The sequence below is a fragment of the Podarcis filfolensis genome (genome assembly GCF_964270895.1).
Source record: "Podarcis filfolensis genome assembly, chromosome: 9".
NCBI lineage: Eukaryota > Metazoa > Chordata > Lepidosauria > Squamata > Lacertidae > Podarcis > Podarcis filfolensis.
Window position 1 is genome coordinate 23,013,046 of NC_139610.1, and position 18,999 is coordinate 23,032,044.

Sequence of the window (18,999 nt, forward strand, 5' to 3'; positions counted from 1 at the left end):
GGTCATTAATATTGAACCATTTTTGTACGAGGAAAAAATGCAGGTGTGCATACTGAACAGATCATAAATTTTTGTTAGAATAAAAGGATGTGGAAATGAAGGGATACCGTAAAAGTTAATCCAGAAATCATTAAAGCAATTTTTGCTAAATACCAGAAGATTAGCAATCTAGTGAATACATGTGCCCTGACATTCTCAGTTATTAACTTTCTAAATTACCATATATTGAGACTAGCTTGAAATGAAGACTAGAATTGTTTTAATTGAGAACAGTGAACTATTTTCCCCATGAGATTTAATCTGCGTCATTTGCTTTCCCCCTCCTGAGTCTGGAGGAGAGTGAAAGGACCAGTAGCTGAGTCCATCATTTCTTTGCTTCTGGTCCCAGTTGCTTCAACTATTAACCTTTATTCAGAGCCAGCTCTGAGCAATGTAAATGTTAGAGAGCCCAGCTAAGGCCTTGCATCCCAGGCTAATTGAGGAATGAAAGGCTCTGGCCCCATTCTGGAAGAAATGCAGCTTGGACATCTGAGATGGGGCCAGGATGCACCCCCACAACCATTTTATTCACAGGATGCCCCTTTATGCAAGAAATGGCATTGCGATCAGTTGCAGGAACTGGAGGTGGTAGTTGGCAAAGATGGAAGCTAAAGTCCAGTGAGTTGCGTCCCTCCCAGCTGTTAATATGTCTGAAAGAAAAAAATAGCAATATCAGACCCTCCAAGTGTCCCTATTTTCCAGGGACAGTCCTGGATTTACAGAAGCCATCCTGGTGTCTTCTGTCTTGATCCTGTAATGTCCTGCTATTCCTTAGGACATCTCTGTTGTTAAGTTGTGGGTGAACATATCAGATGACACAGCAATTCTTCAGACAGCTCTTGTTTATTCACAGCCCAGAACAGAACTGAACTGAAGGGTTCAGCCAGCCTGCTTATATAGAGCACCACAACAATGCAACAGTAACAACTTTCTATAACTATCCAGTCACTGAACGTCACTTTCAATTCCTTATTTGCATATGTGGACCTGAGTGAAAACTATCTACAGTATCCCCCTGCTGGCCCAGGGTGAGAACTTCAGTACATAACACCTGTTTTCATCCGAGGAATATTGGAGGCTATGGAGTTATGAGACCCCTGACCCAAGGAGATAAGTAACTATACAGCCTTTAGAGGACACCTGTAGGCAGCCCAGTATAGGAAAGGTTTTTTTTAAAAAAAGTTTAATGTTTTATTATGTTTTTATATGTTGGAAGCTGCCCAGAGTGGCTGGGGCAACCAAGTCAAATGGGTGGGGCACATGAAATTTATTATGGTCAGAGACCAGCTTGAGAAACACAAATGGAACTACAATCCCAATAGCAAAACAAACATTTAAAACAATATACAGCAATGGATTTTAAGTTTAAAAGTGTGATAGGCATATAAACACATAAAAACTTTAAAATAGACTACCTTAGAGAGATGACCCAAAGTAGCCCATGGATCCTATGGGTGGTGTATTATTATTATTATTAATTAATTAATTAATTAATTAGGACACCCCTATTTTCATAAGAGAAATGTTGCAGGGTATGCAATATATGTTAATGACAGAAGTCTAGCAATGGAGGGGACAAGGGGATGAGCTGCTTGTTTGGGGGAGCATTTGTGTGTCGAGGTCCCCAAGCCACCCCCCAAATAACTCACAACGCACACTTAATTTTTGTTTAAGGTTTTTGGCATAATTTTGGCCACAACTTTATTTAAATACAAAACCGTGAGTGGTTGTTTAGGCATTGGTTAAGACTATCTGTCCCCCCGCCTGGGGACAGAACTGACTTCTGGGCACCACCGAAAGACAGTGCGGGGGAAAGCAAGTCGGGGAGAAATGGAGCTGAGTCACAGACCCTCAATTCTCATCCGCATGCTCCCCGAAGGCCTGCCAGCCCTAGTCCCATTCCAGGGATTGGACGAAAAGATGGCAAGCCCCAGGATTCCTTTAATGGAATTCCCTTTCCGCAGCAACCATGGAGGGGCAGGCCCAGCCTATCCTAACCCCTCCTCCACCAATTTATAACCAATGCCTAACCACAACCTTACAAGTTGTGACGATTTGCTACGCAGTAGGCAAAAACCAAATGGCCCAGCCAATCAGCCAGATGGACAAAATTCCTACCAGGCCCCTGCCCCTACGGCAGACGACCCCATGACAGGCATAGCAAGGTCAATGCAACAACCCCTTACTCAAGGGCGGGTGGGCGGGTGATCCGTTGCACGCAGCAAAGAGAAAGCTCCAGGCTGCGTGCAGAGTATTTAGACATTTTACCCCTCCCACCAAAATTGCAACGTAACTTTTACGCCAGCAACCCATTGAACCAATCACTGCCCCAGGCCATCTTTAGAGAACCTACCTGGTAACAGAGGGGTGGTTCAGCAGACCCCACCACAACACGTGCTCTCCATGAAGGAGAACACGCTTTGCCTCAGCTCTGGTACCACCCATGTTTTGGTTTCTCTTTCATCTTTCCTGCTTGCTTCTGCTTTAACAAGCTATGACTGACGTTGTTAAGAAAAAAGATCCTGTTTAAGCTTATAGCTGTGTCTTCTGTGAGGTGAGGCAAAGAACCAGCTCTGCAACAGACAGAGGAGCGAATGGTCTGACTCAGCGTGAGGCAGTGCCCTATGTTTCTGTGGCTGGGGGAACACTGTGTTGCATTCAGGTCCTGCTGCTGAGCTTCTCAGCAGCACATCAGGTTGGCTACAGTGAGCACAGGATGTTAGATAAAAGGGGATTTGGTCTGATCTGGCAGCGCTCTTATTATGCTCTTGGGAAAAGGGAGTGCTGGTGGTATTGTAATCCTTCACATGGGAGCAATGCAGGAGGGAGAAGAAGAGTGCATTGAGGTGAACTTGTTTATCTACACAGACTAGGGTTTTTCGTGGTTTTTGAACACCAGCCAAATGTATAGCAAGTACTTGAGTATTTAATTCATCCGGATTCATACATACTTCTTCCCTTGTTTTTCACTTCTTCATGCAAAATGATGTTTTGGAAACCATTTATTTTGCCCTCGAAGGCAACGCAGAAGTTTTCATTAACATTATATATGGTAAAACGAAGTCTGAGCTGAAGTAGGCACTGAGATTCCTATTGAGTTTAATGGATCCAAGATTTCATTTATTCATCTTATTTTGTCTTTTTAATTTAGCTTTCCTCCTTTCAGCTTTGTAATATGGCTCTGATATATACATACGACACACACACACACATTTGTATTGTATAATTACAATCAATGATGGGAGGGAGAAAGATACTCCTAGTGGGAACGGGGAAGCAGTACAACACTGTAAAATGCTTGCCAAATGGGTGGAAATTAATGTAAATCAAATATGATGCCCTTGCAGCAAAATCCTATGCATATCTAATCAGAAGCAAATCCCATTCTGTTCTATTGACTTACTCCTGAGTAATTGTGTCTAGGATTGCAGCCATAATGCACTATTGCAGGCATCCCCAAACTTGGCCCTCCAGCTGTTTTGGGACTACAATTCCCATAATCCCTGACCACCGGTCCTGTTAGCTAGGGATCATGGGAGTTGTAGTCCCAAAACAGCTGGAGGGCTGAGTTTGGGGATGCCTGCACTATTGTATTGTTTACCATGGTGATAAAAGAATTGTAGGATGGTGTTGATGATGATTATACTCCACCCATATGGCTGCGTTGCCCCAGCCAATATTGGCAGCTTTCAACATAATATATAAAAACACAACAACAACAACAACAACAACAACAACAACAACAACAACAGTACATCACACATGAAAAGTGTCCTAATACAGGGCTGCCTTCAGATGTCTACAGAAGGTTATATCATTATTTATCTCTTCGACATTTGAAGGGAGGGCATTCCACAGGTTGGGCACAACTACCAAGAAGGCCCTACTTCTTATACAAAAGCAAACTTGTTCTCCTGGCATGTGGACTCTAAGAGAGGAGCTTGTTGAAGAAACTCTTAAAATACATTGGATAGGTCCATTAATATAGTTTATGGCCTGACAGCTGCATTCACCCTTGACCAACCCTCTAGGTTGTGGGTGTGGTCAAAGTGAGTAGCTGTGGATGCCACCTACAGGACACATGGCCCCCTTCTCAGCTGATCCGTGCAGATTATCACCATCATTTGATGAAATGATAAATCTGAAGACTGGGGAAGGGATATTTTGCAGACAGTTCCATGTGGAAAGTGTTTCCAGAAGCAGAACACTTGTAAAGTGCTTCGGGGTGTGTGTGTGTGAAATATTAATTCAGATATGTCTGCAGTTTTGATCCTCTTTTTTGTGGTTTCTTCTTTAATTCTCATTATGCGTGTTAACTCTCTGAAACTTTATGCCTGTATTATATAGCTAAAGTGGGGGAGGGGGCAAACATTGATGGTTAAAGGGGGGGAAACCTGGTGTGTTATTTTCCTACTGTATTTGATTTGATTGTGAAAACTTGAAAATCAATTAATCACACCATCCAACAAGAGAGAGAACTCCTTTGGGAGTTCATTAGTTGAAACCTGGGACAATTGTTCTAGGTATAGTCCTATTTAAATGGTATATTTGATTGAATATTCAGATAAATACTTAATGATATTTTTATTTTTATTTTATTTTAATAGATGACACGAGAACAGTATATACTGGCAACACAGCAAAACAATCTGCCCAGAACAGAAAACACTCAGCTTTATCCAGTAGGAATTTATGGTTGGCGAAAGAGGTGCCTATACTTCTTTGTCCTCTTGCTATTGGTTACCATGATTGTTAACTTAGCAATGACGATATGGATACTGAAAGTAATGAATTTCACAGTGGTAAGTAATACTAAGATTTGTTTTTTGTTTGTGTGTATATACATGGTGGTCCTTTGGTGTCAGTTTTCAGGGACCTCTGTTTATTAGTTGGAGGACAAATTACTTTTTTTAGAAGGTGCACCATTTCAGTTTTCAGTGGGGAGGACAAAGGGATATGGGGGGAGGCTGGGAGGTGGAAACCCACAGCATAGTTTAACGATTAGCTCTTAAAGATGGAGTCCAACAAAACTAGTCTTGTTTTAAGAGCATTCAGTTGTGCCTACATTCTTACAACATTATTCTAATCCAGGAGTGGAGAATTTAATGGCTCCAACTCCCATCTTGCCCCAGTATGCCTGTCCAATGGCTAGGGATGATGGGAATTGTAGTCCAACAACATCTGGAAGCTGAGAGGTTCCTCATCCCTATGCTTAGACCCTTCCATGTCCTCTTCACATCACTTAGGTCTCCAGTCTGGTGAGGTGTTGGTGTTTTTTACCTTCCATGCCTACAATGATTTGTGGCAGCTTTTCATTCTCCTCTGATTCTCTGTTACAGAGGAATGATTCCATCATCATTTTGCATAGGCAAGTAGTCCCTGGGTGTGCAGAACCATAAAGCTGGCCAGAAACATGACTGTTCCTGAGGAATAATCATGAGGTCCTGAAACAGAGGGTGGGAGATTAATTCTTGGCACCCTCCCCACTGTTCTAATTCAGTTCTCCTGCTATTCAGAAATTATGTCTACTATGGAATGAATAGCACATTGATACCAAATCATAAAGCACTGCAGATTTATTGTGTAATTTTAAAAAGGAGATGTACTGTCTTCCCCTTGGTTTTTGTTTGATAGAGTATTATTTTGCCTTAGAGAGGTGTGTTCTTTTTATATGTTTTTATCATACAAATCTATGGAATATACACTTTGACAATCCCTTGTTTTATTATTCATACGTATATCAGGGTATATTATGGGCACAATAATTTTTATTTCGAAACGTAGTGTCTTCCTCATCTCTATAGATCTACATTGTCTTGTTTATGTATTAAAATTAGGGGTGTAATGACTGTGCTAAGATGATTCAGTGATCTTGCTCAGTTAAGAATTATTCCTATGTATTGGGGGTGGGGGAAAACCAAGAGTACAGAAACGACCAGAAAGAACCAGCTAAAAATACAGCGAAAGCAATCGTGTCCTTTGTCATGATACATTTAAATGTTTCTTGCCTGCATTTTAAACATTTTCTTAATCTGGCCATTTCTGTATTTTGATGCACAGTGTTGGTTGTATCAAATGGAATGTATTGCAACGATAGGTATCAAAGCAATGAGGACTCTGTAAACTGACCACAGTGACATACTGTCTCCCTTTCAAAAGTGGGGCTGAAGAATCCTTTACATTTCCACAACAGTAGAAAGTTACATCTTTATTCAGTGAAGCTAGTGGGCAATAGGCTGGAGACAAATATAATGTTTGACTTCATGCCTGTATAATTTACATTTTTCTTTTGTGGGGAAGGTCTATAGCTTAAGTTTTAAAATGCTTAGGAGACCACAGAAGAGAGGTCTGTAAATATCTCTTTACAGCTGGATATTGAGAGGAGTGCTCAAATATGACAGCTAAAAAGAAAATGGCAGCTGCCAGGCTATCAGATCTGTGAGAACATTCCAGTGAGTTCTCCTTCACCCAAAATCCTATGTCCTCACCCTCAGTCTCTGAAGGTTTCTTTACAAACCTCTATAGGCACAAACCCTATAAAGCAGACACTTGTATCAAAAACCCAAACATGTGCAGGTGACGTCAAATATTTCATTAGTATCATCATAAGAACAATAAAATTATTGTTAAATTGATGGTTCTCATTGAATCTATTATGTCTCCTGACAATGGCCAATCAGATTCCTCCAGAAAGATGAGAAGGATGCCAATTCTTTCTTTTCCTCAGAATGATCCCTTGCAACATACATTCTTGGCAAGTGAAAATGGTGGCTGCCTGTCAATCAAAACTACAAGGACATTCTAGGGGTAATAAGTTTCTGGGCGGCTCTCAACAAAATATAACAAAACCACAATAAAACATCAACCATTAAAAACGTCCGTGAACAGGGCCACCTTCAGGTGTCTTCAGATCACTCCACAACCACTCTGATGTGGGAAAGGAGCTTGTAAACTCCAAATCTTAAAAGAGTATGTTTCTCATTTAAATTGCATACTATGGAGGATAATTTGGCTGGGGTGATGGTACTCGGCTTTGCATTCTAACAATTTGAATATGGAAAGCACTTTAGACGGGGCTATTTAGGAATGGCACTTCAAAACATAGCTCCGGGTGCAGAAGTCTTGCTGGAAAGTTTGCTTCCTATAGCATATTTTAGAATCATATTTCATATTTAGACTACAAGGTGATGGGTTGACTTCCTTCCCTGCCTGCAGACTAGAGGATTGAGGTCTTTGCTTCACTCGTTTAAGTTGTATGCATGTGGCTACAGTAATTATACAAATGGAGGCTTAACGATTTCCAAAGATAACATTTGAAGTCTAATGCACTTTATACCTAAATCCAGTCTTTCATGACTGTACTGGCTATGGAATTTCAAGAAATCACTTAGCTAATGTGGATTTTAACTGCCCCTTCAGTTCTAAATCCAATTAGATTGTACACAGTTGACAAGTGAAAATTAATCTTTAATCCTCCTTTGTTACTCTGTGAGAATGAACCAGCATCTTTCCTTCCCTATTCAGAAAGGAGCTGTAGAAAGCACTGAAGGAAAATAAATTAAGAGTGATATTAAAAAGCAAGAAAAGAAAAGTGTAAATTGTTCAGGGAACCTTATTGATCTGCCACAATTAGATCTCACTTTCATTATTGCTCTTTGCTATCCCTCAAGTGTGGATTCATACTTGTTAACATTTTATGTTTGAACAAGCTGAACGTGTTGTTTTCACATGATTCTGTTCTCAGGAAGATTGACAGGATGGTTTGGGGTTTTTTTATTATTATACAGGAGCTATCAGATTGTCCTTTACAGAATTTATACTTTATGTGAGATGGTTAACTTTTGTTCTTCACATGGAGGAATACATAGTAGTTTTACACGGAGGTGAGAGATTCCAGGGGTACCAGATGCCTACCTAGGTTCTGTGTTTCCTTTTAGGAAATGAGGCACAGTGGAGGCTGTGGTGTCTTTATTTACACATATATACAACTTGAGCCTACGATGAACAGGCACATTTCATACTCCAAGAGGCTTCTTCCATAGCCCCAGCATTCTTGGATTTAAGCAGACCCACAACCATTGCTCTCAAACATTGCTCTCCGACCCCTTTCTCTCCAGCCCACAGCTTACTGCTGTTTACCTCTTAACTCTCTCTGCACCCTAGGTTTTCAACCAGTGTGTCGTGGTACCTGGGGTGACTTGAATGATGTTCAGGGGTGCCGCAAGCAGCTCTGCCCCCCTCCCTCCTTCCTTCTTTCTCAAAAGTTTTTTTTTAAAGAATTCTGAAGGGTTACCTTTTCATTAAAAAGTATTAACCAAATGATATATCTGAACTTGTCCAAATAGAAGAGAGGAGATGAGGCTGTGATGGTGTAAGGGACTGAGATTTATAAATGCATATAGTTCTAATCTTTATACACACACACACACACACACACACACACACACACTGCTTTTTTCGGGGGGGGGGCACACAGGAGTATACATAACCCTAAACATTTTGTGAATCTTTGTACTTTTGTCTATTTATTGTATTTATTTTTCCTGACTTGAACTATAAAGTCAAAATGAGAGTACCCCTAAACATTTTTATAGAAAAAATCACTATATATACCGGTATCTCTTTTAAATAATGAACTCTTTGAAGTCCAGTTTTACCACCTACATGTCAGCATTTTCCTAAACATTGAGCTTCCACAAATGTTCAAAAGAAAATGCTTGACTTCTGGTTCAGTTCCCTACCTGTGACCCTCAAGTATAACTGCTTTGAAGCTAAAATAATAATAATTAATTACTTGTTCCACTTGTCGTGTTAACAAGAGATACTTGGCTTAGCCAAGTTCTTTCCTCCTAAGTCCATTAGAGGTTTTTCTTTAGTCTTCTGGAGATAGTAAGTGGAATACAGATGAACAGATACCTGGCAGATACTGATTAGGAAACACTGAGCTTAAGAGGAATCCACAGGTTGAAAAGGAAAAAGGCAAAAAAGCAAAGGTAGCTCTAGTTTAATACGCGGGTGAATATAATACATATTTTCATCCTTTCTTTTAATATTTCTACAATAGGCAACAACCCAACCGTGAAATAAAGATTACTGGGTAGGCTATTGAGGCAGCAAGAATTTAATTTTAACCAAATGAAACTATCCATTAAGCACTAATTTAGAGACTTGTGGGATCACAGTGTCAATATGTTTTTCTTGACTATCCATGAACGATGGTGGTGATCTGGGCAGGGTCTTTTTGATGAAAGTGACTGTCTACCTTTGCCAGAAACCATTTGTGTAAAAAAGGACCAACTCTCTCCCCCTTCCCATTGTGGCTAGGTTCTTCCATACCCAAAATTGCCAGTGAGGTAGACCAATCCCCTATTTTCCCCAAATCTGTGGGTAATTCTAAATATATTGGTGTGTATCCAGCTAAGCCATACTCAAGAGTAGGCCCATTGAAACCATGAACTGAAAACTTAGACATGACTTACTTAAATCATTTTATTTCAGTGAGTATGCTTTAAATTTGCCTTTGGCATAGACCTTATTACTCATTCCGTTTCAGAGCTCATAGTCTTATTGCCAGACTTCTTTCCCCCCCCCCCTCCAAAATGGGGATTAGGTACAAATAAAATTGTGGCTCCTCTTAATGGTGCAGCACAGGAGGGGTATAATTTATAAAGGGTAGGTGGACATGGTGGGATTGAGGACACACTGTTCTGGACATTCAGTTTTTGATATATGACATTCACTTAATGGTTTCCGTCCTCAGTATATACGTTAATGGCAGTATGCTGTTGTATTATATTTTAATAGAATTACCTGAATTTTCCTTTCAAAATGCTAATGGAATTACATCATTGCATTGTGTCTGCTGTGCCTCAATTGTTATTATTTGCAGCCCATGTCCATCAAATCCTCACAGATGAATCAAGTCCAATGTGTTTCTGTAGCTCTCCCAGAGTCTGCAAGACTCAGAAATGCCACCATCTAGATGAAAAGAGAAATCGTCAGATCTTATTCCATTTGGTGTTATCCTTCACTGCAAAGGAAATGTAAACTTATTGTCATTGGACAAGCGCTAGAAAAAGGAGAATACCTTCCACCGCATTTCAGGCTGAAAAGCTCTAAATAACAGTGCTTGAAAAGAAAATGCAAACTTGACCAGAATGGCCAGAATGCCAACCCTGAACTTTACTTTCCCTTTGCATCAAAGTCTCTTTATTCGACTTTTTGAATAAACAATGACCGCTCCCCACATTAAATGGGGGGCGCCCTTCTCGTGGTCACGCACAGCCCCCTGGACTCTATGTGGCACCATTAGCACAGGCTTGGCTTCGCCTTCCCCAGGTGGGATACCTGGAGGTCTCCACCTACTTCAGCCAGTTGCCCAATCCCGCCTGGGGAGGCGTTGCCAAGGTGATCAGGCCACCCTGCCCACACAACAGGGGGAGGATCATACCTGGGAATCATCAGTTGGCTCCCAATATGCTTGGCATATGTTGCCAGTTGTATTGTAGCTAGTATTGGTCTCAATACTGCAGCCAGTGTTGATCAAGGGTATTAAAAATTACTGGGCACAAAGCAATCTCTTTTAAAATATTTTCATTGGCATTTAGCACTTTTCATTGCTTCAGAGACGCTTTCTCTCTCTCTCTCTCTCTCTCTCTCTTTGTGTGTGTGTGTGTGTGTGTGTGTGTATTCAAAGCACTTTTCTAACTGCTTAGCTTCGATCTAAGTCAGGCATGGCCAAACTTGGCCCTCCAGATGTTTTGGGACTACAATTCCCATCATCCCTGACCACTGGTTCTGTTAGCTAGGGATGATGGGAGTTGTAGCCCCAAAACATCTGGAGGGCCAAGTTTGGTCATGCCTGCTCTAAGAAAACAGAGGCTTGGCAGCTGTTTTGGTTTTCCTGATTGGGATTTGTAGACTTTCATAGTGAGCATGCATTTTGGACTCATGATCATCTCTTTGGATAGAGTGGTGCCAATTAATATGCAAACTAGATACTTTCCTTCAGGTTTACTTGCTATCCAGCCACGAATCTAGTGACTGGGCAGCCTCTCTGAAAATGTAAATCTGCTTACTCTTTACTCTGCTTCTATAGGTGTCCATGGCTTTTCCTGCTCCAGCACTTCAGCAAACATGTTAAAAAAAAACCAGCCAAGTATTTTGGCTGAAGAATCACAGCCACTGGAAGGCACAACCAGTTCGCACTTAGATTTTCATTACACGACAGTAATGAATAATGTTTCAAAACATGGGATACAGCCATGCAATGAACTTTACATAGAACATTTGTTCAGGTGTGGATGCCAGGAAGGAACAGAGATACTAAAAGCAGAGGTTCCCGTATTCTGTGTGTTTTTCTCTGTTTTCTGAAGTTGACATTGTTACAGATAGGAGTTTGTAGGTTCTGTAGAAGCCTTGCTGGGATGGATTTTAAAAATTCAATCTTCACACATACAAAGCCTGTTCTAATTGACTATGACTAAACAGCTGGGTGAGCAAGGGCTCCCCTTGTGCAGATGTCTGCACTGGATTTGCAGGCACCAAGAGGCAGTGCTGCTCACTGCATGCCGTGTAGGAGGCCAGGCTAGGCAGGTTTGACTTTGGCATGAGCACTGTTACTAATACAATTATTATAATTCATGCAGGCTGTTGCTCTTGCATCCCTGAGGGCAGCAGCCTGGCAAAGCTGTGGGGGACAGGGTGATGAGGGTGTTGCATATGTCCCAAATGTGTAGACACCATGGAGAACGAGAGACAGACGGACAGAGGGAGAGAGTGAGAGGCTCAACTCACTGCACATCGCCTTGGAAACACAACTCATCTGTGCTTCTGATTTCAGCTCCTCTCTGCAAAAGCACCCTTAGGCTCACACTGACAAAATCGGACTGTGTTTATTTTGTTATCAAATGCCTTGGTGTTCGTATTGTCTTAGCAGGTGTTTCCACTTGATTAAGAATATTTATTTTTGTAAAGTGGCAGGTATTGCAACTATTACATTGTTATCTTTGCTGCATTGCCTGGCTTTCATTTGCTTTAATTTAATATTCAGCTCAGGAAGGGATGGTTATTCAGCCTGGTAAATTACTGAGGAAACAAGCGACATGCTAGTATTTGTTAGGAAGTTTAGCTGCAGGGACCCAGTTCATGCTGCATGTGGTGCCATGGATGTCCTGCGGTTGAAGCAATATTTAACCAGGATATAAGCCTATAACGTGCAAAAGGAAAACACATTAACAAATTGGAACTCACAGTGAACACACACAGAACAACTGAAATTGAGTGCAAGTCATTTGTGTGACTCCCTTTCCTGTTGTATATGTTTACCACAATTGTATAAGTGTGTACCGGCTACTAATGTTGCTGAAGTTTATAATTACCTGGGTCAGTATATATGACAATGGTATTATACAAATCTGTGGCATGGCTGCATGTGGAATTTTTGGCTACCTCACCTCAAAAAGGATATTGTGGAATTGGAAAAGGTTCAGGAAAGGGCAACCACAATTAGCAAGGGGGTGGACTCCCCTATGAGGAAAAGTTGCAGCATTTGGGACTTTTTAAAGGTGAAGTTATAGGGGAACACGATAGAAGTTTATAAAATTATGCATTGCTTATTTTATTTGTTTTGCTTCCTTGCTGGGCAAGTGAAGACAAACTACATTTCTCAAGGATCAGTATGATAGTGAGCATATCCGTGACACCATCAATGTGCACATATCAGCATTCCAAGTGAGGAAACTGGTGGTGAGCTTTTCAGAATTCTCACTGAGTACTTGTCAATATGAACTAGTCCTGAATCCAGCTAAGGAAAGCTCACCGTTCAGTAATACCTCTTATACTTCTTTGGGTGTGAAGCGACTCTAGGTCACAATGGGCAACCTGTGGGCCAGGAGCCACATGTGGTCAGAAAGGAATTACTTTCACTTGCTTTCCAGAGCAATAGCTGTGGTTTGTTGAACTGGGAGGTGGAAGCTCTGAATACTTACTTGAGAGTAATCAAACACAGTAGTGCTTACTTCCGACTAGAGCTACATAGGGTAGGAAATTCTAATCTGAGGTAGCCATGGTGAAGATTGAAAAAAAGGGGTCTTTATTCTGAATTAGTTAGCCCAGAACAGTTTTGTCTTTGTCTCTACCAACCACCAGCTTTTGGCCCCTGACAGGTTTACCTCAAGGGAATGTGGTTCTTGACAGAAAAACGCTTGCCCACTCCTGGTCTAGTCATTATGGCTTTCTGAGTATACACATGGGGTGGAAAGCGGTTTTAAAGACCTTTAGGGAAGAAAAATGTGAGGACATTATATAAATTTGGTTAGCTTTGTGTTTAAAAGGAAGATACGTTCTCTGGTGTCTGTGATTGCCACAAGGCCTTGTATTATTATAATGATACTAGGGGCTCCTGCTCCTGCTCACTCCACTCATCAACACACACACCCCATCCATCAAGCCCTCCCTTACCCTCTACCTGGCCATCCCATACTTCCTTTTACACCTGACCAAACCCACTTCAGCGATATTCACTCCAGCAATATTCACCTGGGCCACCTGCCCCCCCCCCACTGCTTGCCTGTCTACTGTTCTGTTGTTGCTACTGCAGCTATTGGCAGCCACCTGAACTGCAGCAGCATGGCAACAGATGTACAATTATATTATATAGTAAGATAAGCCTGTTTAGCAGGGGATGCTAGGTAACAGGTTCTGGAAGAGAAGAGAGAGACTGCTTTAAGATTGAGTAGGTTGGGCTTTGCCTTGGATCAGGCTTGTCAGGATATTACCAAAATGCATAGGAGAAGACATATGCCCTAATGACAGATTTTTTTTGAACATCTCCTCCCTCTTGTGTTGAAGGAGGAACTTTTATCAGGAACTTTGCAGAGTGAGGTAGTAGTCCCTTTTTTTCTTAAATGGAGAGTGACTATAAAGTTATATCATGCACTTACACTACACTACAATACAATACACACTAACCAGTGAATAAGTTCCAGTGAAAACAATGAAATTTACTTCCAAGTAGGCAAGAACAGGATTGTATTATTTTGGGGGGGGGACTTTCTAAGTAAGGGTTCTGCAGGTTTTTTTTGGGGGGGTGTCTATACATTCATTGTCACAGAAAGAATCTGCCAGATAAAATTCTGCCTCTTTTCCTCACATCTTCATGTATTTATTAATCCTTTGAGTAGCAAGAACAATTAACCTCTAACTTCAGCTCTTTTTGTCTTGTTTTTCCTCTAGTCATTGTGCTGACACATGTTATTACATCCAGACCTCTGTTGTTTGCTGGAAAGAGGAGCTCTTGAAACACTATCCTTTCCCCAAGGGCATCTGTCACCTTGTCATTCTGAGGTCTGTTCTACTAACTCATGTGCATTTGAAATTTTAGCTTTTGATTCCGTGCCATTTAGCGAAGCTCCATTTTGCATTCCGGTTTATACGGTTATCAGGGGATGGAGTAGATAGGCAGCACGCGGGTTTTATATATGCACAAGTTCTCAATGAATTAAATAATTGTGAGGTGACAGGGTGCCTGGTTTGGTGTTTGTTTGCGATCAGTTTCAATTAATGTTACTAACTGGTGTTTTCTGTCTTAAGTGGCAAACCTTAAATGGTAAGCTTAGGCAGTCTGATCTCAGAGAGATCAAGTAGGAAAGGATGGGTGTGATGTAATAGCCACCTGCTCCACCTGTGTGCATCAGTGATTATCCCCACACCAGAGTCCTGATCCTAATACAAGGGGAAGGGACATGTATCATTTATCTGCATCACTGAACACATTATGGGAGGTGAGCATTTTGGCTTTCTGTGGGCTAAACAACATATTAGGTTATTTGCTATACAGTGGTACCTCGGGTTAAGAACTTAATTCATTCCGGAGGTCCGTTCTTAACCCGAAACCGTTCTTAACTAGAGGCATGCTTTCGCTAATGGGGCTTCCCGCTGCTGCCGCACTGCCGGCACGCGATTTCCATTCTCATCCTGGGGCAAAGTTCTCAACCCGAGGTACTACTTCCAGGTTAACAGAGTTTGTAACCCGTAGTGTTATAACCCAAAGCGTTTGTAACCTGAGGTACCACTGTATATTAAAAAGCATGCGTAAACTAGCCGCTCTTATTTTGATGGGAGAGAGACTACAGGGAGCCCTGATCCAGAATGTTCTCCTGAGCTAGGCCCCATCTGCAGTGTATATTTAAAACAACAGCATAACACTTTAAACAGTTGTGGTTTAACTTGGAACTGTAATTTGATAAGGATGTAGGGAGTTGTTAGGATACCTCTGTTTCTTTCCTGGAGCTACAATCCTCAGAGTGGTTTAACAGCCAGCCCCTCTTTCCAGGGAACTGTAGCTGTGTGAAGGAAACAGTGTTTTTCTAACAACTCTCAGAGCAAACTTAACAAACTACACGTCCCAAGTTTCTCTGGAGGAAGCCATAGCTGTTTACAATGGTATGACAGTGGCGCTGTGGGTTAAACCACAGAGCCTAGGACTTTGCCGATCAGAAGGTCAGCGGTTCGAATCCCCGCAACGGGGTGAGCTCCCGTTGCTCACTCCCTGCTCTTGCCAACCTAGCAGTTCGAAAGCACGCCAAAGTGCAAGTAGATAAATAGGTACCGTTCCGGCGGGAAGGTAAACGGCATTTCCGTGCGCTGCTCTGGTTCGCCAGAAGCAGCTTAGTCATGCTGGCCACATAAGCCGGAAGCTGTATGCCGGCTTCCTCGGCCAATAAAGTGAGATGAGCACCACAACCCCAGAGTCGGTCACGACTGGAGCTAATGGTCAGGGGTCCCTTTACCTTTAAGGCCCACGTGCTGGTTTCCTGCCAAAATCCCCCTGACTCTTATAGCATATTCTGGGACAGATAAACAGCAGCTTGGGGCAGTGCTGTATCTACAAATTTTGCTATGGAGGCAAAAGTCTGCACCGCTGCTGCCTCTCCCCGCTTCTGAATAAACTTTGACGTGCGACTGTTCAGTACGACCCCTCAGACTAAACAAAAATCAGGTGGAGAAGTGGAAGCATCAATTAATTTTAATAGCAGAGGGATTCCATGGGTTGGGTGAGTTAGGTCCCAGAACCCCTTCATCTGCCTCCTTCACAGCATCAGCATCACTGGCAGCAGGTTTAATATCTTGTGATCAGCGGGCGGTTAAACCCACCTCAGGTCAAACAGGCCTAAGTAGAAGAGCAAGTCATTTAACCATACATTGGTGCCCAGTGTTGTCACCAGGGCATAAGAGCAGATCAGCTCAGGCACCCGAAGCACAGAGCATGTTCTCCCTCATGGAGAGCACGTGTTGCGGTGGGGGCTGACAAGACACCTCACAGTTGCTGGGCAAAAGAGTTTGGCCATCTTTAAGCAGGGGCGGGCTGTTACTGGGGAGATTTATATGTTGCCATTTATTGATTGACAGCCCTGTTTGTTAAATACACTGCACGCAGTGCCGAGCTTCCTCTTTCGCTGCGTGCTTCAGATCACCCGCCCTCCCTCCCTAATGTTAGGCTGTTTGCTTGACCTTGCTATGCCTGTCATGGGGTCGTCTGCTTTGGGGCAGGGGCCCGGTAGGAATTTTGTCCATTTGGCTGATTGGCTGGTGCCATTTGGTTTTTGCCTACTGTGTAGCAAATCGTCAAGACTTGTAAGGTTGCAGTTAGGCATTGGTTTGGGAATTGGTTGGTGGAGGGGTATGGGTTTGGCTGTGCCTGCCCCTCCAAAATGCTGCTGCTGCAAGGGTTTTCCATTAAAGGAACCCAGGGGCTCGCCATGCTTTTGTCCAAACCCCCTGGCAAGGGGCTAGGGCCACGCAAGAGCCCCTAGGAGCATTCTGGGGAGAGGTGAGGCATGGTTCCCAGTCCTGTCTCTCTCCCCAGGTGACTTACCCTTTCTGACTTCACGGGGGGGTATGAATGTCAGAGCTGTTCCCGTGCAGGGTCAGTTAGTTGCTACCAATGCCTAAGCAACCACTCACATTGCTGTATTTTTAAGAAAGTTTTAAGAAAATTATGCCAAAAACCTTAAACAAAAATCAAGTGTCATTGTGTTCTTATTTGAGGTGTATGGGGACCTCGACGCGCAACAGGGCCAGCATTTCACATTTTTACGTAAATGAACATCTGTAGCTCTGCGATTTTCAACTTCTTCTATTTCTTTCATGGAAAGTGGCAAGGAGTTAGTGTGAGTCTGGAATTCAACAATTCAAGAGGCGAGAGTCTTCTGTATCTGCGGTGCCTAATGGTTGAAAAACTATGTGCTCCATTGGGAGCAAATTCTCTCTGGCATTGCCCTGTAGTCTCAAAAAGAGTATTACTTTGGTGACTAGTTTGGTCCGTAGAGAAATATGCTGTAATTAAATTGTCTTTTGAGGTGTTTTGGACTCCCTCTTAAACTTGCGCGAACTAGCATTTATTGATTTCTTTAATTTTAAAAAAGAATTAACTATTGCCTCTGACACAACATTTGCTTTCAAGGAAATAAAACTGCACCAGATAAAGATTTTGTTGGTAGAATGTGAAAGCATTTCTAAGGGAAATAACGAGAGATTTCAGATTCATGGTGTGTATGAGTGATAATTACTTCAGGTGCCTACAGTTCAGTTTAGAAGCGAGTCCGTTAAATAAATCAGCTGTACAAAAGGAACATGCCCTGAAAATGATTTTATTGGAATGGGTTTGTAAAAGGGAAAGCGTTTAAGGACATTTCCTCACTCATTGCTTCGTTTCATAAAATGAAAGTGAGCATGAATTACAGAATGTTTCATGAAAAGCTAATCTCAGCAGATATAGCCCACCACATTATTAGTATGTCTAGGAACGGGATTGCAAAGAGGAGTAAATGGGATGGCAAAAGGCAATTTAAGCAATCAAGGCCTATAAATATTTCACAATAGTGTGCCCTACTTATCTGAACATTTTGGCTGGGGTAGTATTTCAAAAGGTTGATAATAAGCCTATAAAATACAGCTGGTTATTAACAAAAATGAAAAGACTTCCTCAAATATTAATTGCTACATCATGGAGTGCATTCCATTAGCAACGCAGAGTGAACCTTTTTGTAAATTCGGTATTGATGGCTTGATAATTGCATTGGGAAACAGATTTTATTTATCAACCTGTTGCGAATTCCTCTGAAAACAATTAGAATAGTGTTCTCATGTTCTATGATCCTATATTAAGCAAGGGAGTGTCTGGCTTTGTGGGAACTTTTGTTCTGTGCCGTTGTGGCTAGAGGGGCGTCAGTAAAATAAACCAGCTGTATGAAGAGATATATGCACAGTGAACAAATTATTATAGAAAAGGACTTATAAAGGAACTGAACATTTTATTGCTTTTCATAGGAAACCTGCTGTCTCTCTTTACCTTACGAGAGCAATGGTGATCTCGGCAGGATGAGAGTAAGACAAAGAGACAAGGAAGACAAGCGCTAACAAAGCTGATCAGGGTCTGTGGTAAAAGTTTCAGAAGCAAAGAATCAGACAGAAATGGGTTAGATGTCACTTAAGGGAAGCCCATCCACCCCTCCCTATATACAAATTTGTGAGCTTATTCCCATAGAACAATTTCATGTCATGCTGCCATGGTGTCATGTTGTGCCAGAAGCGGTTTAGTCATGCTGGTCACATGACCCGGAAAGCTGTCTGTGGACAAACGTCGGCTCCCTTGGCCTGAAATCAAGATGAGCGCCACAACCCCAGTATCCTTTGACTGGACTTAACCATCCAGGGGTCCTTTACCTTCACCTGGGTACCATTATTATAATTCGTTGCATGACACTGAAGCATGAGCCACCTCTAGTTGTCATAGTCAAGAATAGTCCAGTGGTCCTTATGTGATTTAACAAGAATCCCCTCCCCTAATGAGTCAGAAACTAAGGACTTAAGCTGTGGATTTAAGGCTGTGTGGAGATAAACTTTCGAACCAAAGCAATGTTTCAAGATGAAGCTGGAAAGCTAAGAGTTTTGAATGAC

The 18,999-nt window shown here is 42.0% G+C and overlaps 1 protein-coding gene across 3 annotated transcripts in view; it reads left to right on the forward strand.

The window, feature by feature from the left end:
- The window catches only part of SGCZ (sarcoglycan zeta), a 547,569-nt gene that overhangs the window by 330,443 nt on the left and 198,127 nt on the right, over window positions 1–18,999 (forward strand). For all 3 annotated transcript variants that reach the window (XM_083630760.1, XM_083630759.1, XM_083630758.1), the window contains exon 2: window positions 4,647–4,841. In XM_083630760.1, the coding sequence (XP_083486886.1) occupies window positions 4,647–4,841 (195 nt within the window). The remainder of the gene's footprint in view (window positions 1–4,646; window positions 4,842–18,999) is intronic.